We start from the raw sequence: 5,707 nt of genomic DNA on the forward strand, positions 1-5,707 counted from the left end.
AATCCGAAAATCCGGAAGAGGACTTACTTCTTTGCAATGGAAATAGGGGAAATAAAGGCTGGCATGCCCACCCATCAGGACTTGTTCTAACGAATGAGATCGAAAAGGATCCCGAATCAGTTTATCCAGGGTATCAACATTCAGAAGGGGAGGGCAGTAGACCTATTACTAGCTTGGGAAGGGGAAGACAGAGGAGTTCCGCTTTATCGGCTAGTAGCACCTCTTCGGAAAAGGGTCTGACCGCTGAGGTGAGGCCTAGTAGTTACTGTGAGACTAATTGCTTAATAAGGTGGGGAGGGGAATCCTTCTAGTTGAAGAGTTTCATCTGTTCTGGTCTCTTTATGCTAATGGGGACAAAGAGATGGGATACTTCGATTAGAATTCTGGGAGTTAGGGTTCGGGATCTTTTGAAGAAGGATCGTGAGACTTCTACTTTTGTGGACTTCCTTACCTGGGAAATTTCCAACATCTGAACAAGGAGTCGGAACTAGGCCCCTAGGAGCTGTAGCTGCAAATGAGTCAAGTTCCCCAGGACCTGTAAATGACTTTCCACCTTAAAAGTCTTAGCCAAATCTAGTTCTTGTCCAGGCACGGCTGGTTTAACTCTCTTTGAATCGTCCGTAACTAGTCCATATGGAGTTCTCGAGGACTTTCATGCTAGCAGTGCTGCCCTGTGAACTTTAAAATCATCAGGGTCGAGCAAGTTTATTGAAAAGGGAGGTGAATCCTTCTCACTTGAGCTTCTTTCTTACCTAGGAGACAGGGAATGACTGATGCTATCTCCCATTCTTTATCTAGGACCCCTACCTCTTCTAAGATCTTTCTTCGAGACAAGGAAACTCGCCTCTCTTACTTTGCTTGACTGCCCGTCTATTTACTTAATTTGAACCTCTGCTGTGAATCCTTACTCTGGTACCCCAGGATGTGAAAGAGAAGAACGATAAAGAAATGGAGCGGGAAGTGCTGGAATAGGGTAGGGTCTAAGTCCGGCGGAAGAGGATAACTCGAGGGTGAATCCTTGGACTTGTCTGGTCCCTTGTCCTAAGAAGACAAAAAAAATAGGGTATACCAGAAGAGCTGGAATAAGATCTTATCTTCTGGCCTATACTCACCTGTTAGACCACAAGTTTGGAGCTACTCTAAGTCGGAACTCTTCTCCCGCGGATAGATCTGTTCTTCTTTTTCAGGCGTCTGATGCCTTACGAGCTGGAAAAGGAGGGTCGGATTTCTTGGCCTGAGGCAGATGGAATGCTTACAGTTCTGTACAAGTCTAGCTTGCCTAGCTCCTCACACTTTCAGAAACCCTACTAATTGCGTAATGTAATAAAGAAGCTACTTTCATTCCCGAGATCCGCTAAGCCAAAAGTCAGACTTTTTTTCTGGTAGGTAGGTGCAGGAAAGACAGGTTTGAAATCATTAGCAGGCACTGGTCTAAAGGTTAAATCGGGACTGGCATATCTGAACTCTCTACTAACGGCTGGTGTAAAAGAGTCTGATTGAAGACTTGGAGCTTGAGTGAGACTTTCGAGCTGGGACTTCAAGTTCGGGTAAAGGAGGTGAACTTGGAGATTGACTGGGAAGAAAGGGGGAACCAGGGTCGGCTGAGACACTTGGACTTGAGGGGGGAACCCCATAATCTGCTTAGGACCCACTCCTTCTTCTTACTCCCGCTCCTTGTCCATTAAGGAAGGAAGTTTCACCTGCATAAACGTGAAGAGAAGATAAGTAGAAGTCGCTCAACTTTGTTTCTTTTAATTGATAGATTATCAAAGAAAGAAGGACAAGAGGTCGATTCGTCCGAGGAGAAGGGTTCCCTCTAATTGTGAAGAAATTTCAACCATAAGGCACTGCATCAAGCAACTCTAGGTTGTATAGCCTTGTGGTGTAAGGATATGTAAATAACTGGACCTTACCACACCACTAGGCTCAAAGGATCTCATTTTCTGTTATCGGATTGGCTAGTGCTGGAAATAGGTTCCTCCCTCTTATTTCCTTCCAAGTTAGCTTTGAACTTGGGGTGGATTAACTCACAATCGGCCATGGGGTCATGAGGATCTGATCCTCAAGCAGGGCAATGCTAGACAGGCTTCAAAAATCTCTTCCTAACCCTAGTGTTCTTAAATCCTTTTTCTAGGATCTTGTATGACCAATCAACGATTCCCAGCTTAAAGGAATGGCCTAGATCCTCAGTACCCGGAAATCCGTCTATGGGCAATCCCTAGTCATAGGTGCCCCGCCCATCATTACCTATACCCCTTATGGATGGGTTGTAGAACAGAGAAAGCAGACCGGACAATGAGTTGACCTAGGGAAATTTCCCGAGATGAGAAAGATGGATGCCCTGCTCAGGTACACTTTACACTAAGCCAATCGTAGAAGGAACTACATCAACAATTACATTTCCTGATTGTATTGCTTGTCTTTCATCTCCTAAAGAAATCTCTACCAGTTATATTTTAGATGCTTGTTAAGCTCTTTATGAACGAAGTGAGGCTATTACAGTCGGGTAGAAGCACTAAGTTTCTCTCTATTAGAAAAGAGAGGGTTTAGACTAAAGTGAGTGAGTAGCCTCCACTAGGAGGAGAATCAGATGTTGAACACTTTTTTCAATAACTTCTCTTTATCATCTACTAAGAATAAGGATTATGTTCGCAATATTTTTTCTTTTGCTGTTCGAACAAAGGTTGATAGAAGCATTTTCTCTTTTCTTTTTTATAGTCCTTTTTCCGGATCCTTAGAATCTCCCTACTTTTCCGGATTGGAATCCTGACCTTTTTCGGGAAGATCTCATTAGGTTAGTCAGTCTGGAAGAGAATGGTCTGACAAGCATATATCACCTAGAGCTTGTGGATAGCCAGCTTCCTCTAAGTAATCTAAGAAAGGAGGTTGAGTCTGACGTCGAAACCGCATCCACACAATTCTTATCTCATCATAGTATACTTCCTCTACTTGGAAGTGCTTCTGCCTCTATCTGTGTAATCCTTATTATCAATTCCTTGAAATCAGTTGTTATTTTAACGGGTAGGAAATGCATTCTAACGAAGTGCTTTCGATAGCATAATCGACATGGAATTCATTCTAATGAAGTTCCTTTGCTATCTTGAATAGGAGGAAGGGATAGGCAGATAAGTCAACCTTCTTAGCCTTTCCCTTCTTAACCTCATCCATGGTTTTGTAGAGTAGTGGTCTTTTTACCATCAATAGTCTTTTTACCTTCAGTAGTGGAATGACTTACGGATTCTTAAAATGCCTGCTCGCATCCCTTACTGATTCTTTATTTTTATTGAATAATTCGTATTTTAAAATAGTATTAGCATCTTGATTTCCTAAATCTATAACATCTATAGGTCGTGTGTCTATCCATATATTATTTGAATCATAAAACATATCTCTTTTCGTACTCTGTGGTAGTCCTAGCTTGATTAGTATAACTTTTCGTCCAATCTGGAGTTTTTTCCAATCTATTCGAAAATTCGCTATAGTTGGGATCTGATCTCTTAGAGATTGATCTGCTAATATGTCTTTAAACCATTTAGATGTCAATAACTCTTTAGCAGGACCTTTGTGTTTTATTATATGCCTATCATCTTCTATGTCTAACATATAACTTTTAGGTGCTAAGAAGATACCACTCTTGACATGGCGTTCAAGTTTAAATCTTACCCAATTCAATGGAAGAGATATTGTTCTCAGGAAGAGAACTTCCTAGAACTATGGAGTCAGTATCAGTATAGTAAGAATCTTGTCTGGAAATGTATGGATACATATGAATACGAGCACATGCCGTTATAGCTGCAGATAATTGAACAACAGACATCTTAGGAGGTTTCCAGTCATCGTCCTCAGCAAGGCTATTATTGCTAATGTAAGTGACTATTCTATATAGCAATGATCGGAAAGCATATCTGTAGATTGAAAATTATCCATCTTCATCAATTCTTCATATTTCTTTTGATTGCAGATCTATGTCACTGTACTTTCAGGATTCATACCCAATCTACCATAGAGGGAGTTCATTAGAATCTTATAAATAAATGTCATAGCTTCATCACTAGCTTTCTTGGCTTCGAGTCTGCTTTTATAGAGGTTTGAGATGCAACCTTCGAAAGGACTTGACTTCTTCTCAAACAAATAACCCCTAAGAGGGATTACACGATAACATAAATCACGCGCAAACTTCAACTCTTCGCTATAAAAGACTCCAACGAATTTACATGTTGGAAAGAGTCAAGTACCAGATTGATCTTTATAGGGCAAGAATGGACACGATATATTAGTAGGACATACAACACAGGCGTCAATAAAGCCAAACAAGCTATCCAATCCAACGCTCTTCAAATTCTTCTTCCAAACTGGTATAGCACAAGGAATAGGATAGGATTTCATAATAAATGGATATAAAGAGTTCACATCATAATAGTAAAGATTCTCACCATAGGGCTTATAGACATCAACATGACCACCATAATAGCTACGCCTAATAAAAATATCTTGGTTTCTATTAGGTATATTGATATGAAAGGTATTATCATCAAAGAAATTATTACGAATGATTTCAAGTGAAAGCGATGATAATGTCATCACATCCTCGATATCAATACAGTATTTAGACCAATTAATTTCTTGAGCCTTCAACATCACACCACCTAAGATAAGGATATCATAGCGAAGATAGTTTATCAAATCCACACTATTCAATAGAAGATTAGACGAAGACAATTTCTCATGTGGAATAGATTCTTTGGATCCTTATTCAGGGCATAATGTTTTTCCCAATTTTTCAAGAGAGCTATGCATTAATGTTAATGAATCTCTGAAACGAACTAAGAACCGATCACCAAGATAGACTTTCAACTCGTAATTCTTATGATTCCTCAACAATGGTTTGATTTTATATTTATCACGGCGATTTACATAATACTTCAGAAGGAAAATCCCATCAAACCGGCCTAAATTATTGAAATAAACAGTTCTAAGACGAAGACTACTATTTTTCACACATTCTTCCAAATTAGAGAAAAATTCAAAGAACATTTTCTCACTCCTTTCTTCAAAGATAGGATAGAAATTTATGTGATTTTCACTTAAAAAGGTTTGAATCGAATATGAAGGTAGGTTTCTAAGATCATCACCAGGCTTCACCACTAAGTAACCCGCATCATAAGGAATATTTACATTATTTTCGACTACAGTCTCTAGATTGGATACAATGAAAGGATGACATCCTGTAATACCCCAAAATATTTAATTATCTAACTGAACCACGTGTCCAGTTTGAATTTGCCAGAGTGGCAAAATCGGAAAGTTATCCGATAAATAAGTTTTAGTAGGTCGGTTTTAGAAAAGGTTATTATGGAGAAAATTTATATTATATTTCAATTCTAAAGTTAGAATTGGAATTAAATGGGAAAATGGCGAGAAAAGTCCAAAATAGGGCACAGGGACCAAAGTGGTAATTTAGCCACTTTGTGTCGAAAATAGAAATATTGGATTTTGTCGGGAAAGTGTTAATATCGGGCCGTATATTATTTATAGGATATAAATAATACGTATAAGTCGTAATAAAAGAGTTTAACGATTTAGCTATGGACTAAATCGTACGATTAAAAAGTTCAAAGGTTAACTTGTAACAAATAAAGAAAACAAGGATTAAAGTGTCCCTTTAGCCATGATATATAAGGATTCCCATATGAATGAAGAAATCAGA

At 39.0% G+C, this 5,707-nt stretch overlaps 1 protein-coding gene across 1 annotated transcript; it reads right to left on the reverse strand.

Moving 5' to 3' along the window:
* Positions 1 to 3,231: 3,231 nt before the first annotated feature.
* On the reverse strand, positions 3,232 to 4,638 carry LOC126668418 (DNA polymerase-like). Its single transcript, XM_050361623.1, has 4 exons — positions 4,236 to 4,638; positions 3,978 to 4,184; positions 3,664 to 3,873; positions 3,232 to 3,617 (listed from the first exon to the last, which is right to left on the reverse strand). Exons 1-4 carry the CDS (start codon positions 4,636 to 4,638, stop codon positions 3,232 to 3,234), a joined length of 1,206 nt encoding a protein of 401 aa, XP_050217580.1.
* Positions 4,639 to 5,707: the final 1,069 nt, after the last annotated feature.

The sequence above is a fragment of the Mercurialis annua genome, linkage group LG2, assembly GCF_937616625.2.
Source record: "Mercurialis annua linkage group LG2, ddMerAnnu1.2, whole genome shotgun sequence".
Taxonomy (NCBI): Eukaryota; Viridiplantae; Streptophyta; class Magnoliopsida; order Malpighiales; family Euphorbiaceae; genus Mercurialis; species Mercurialis annua.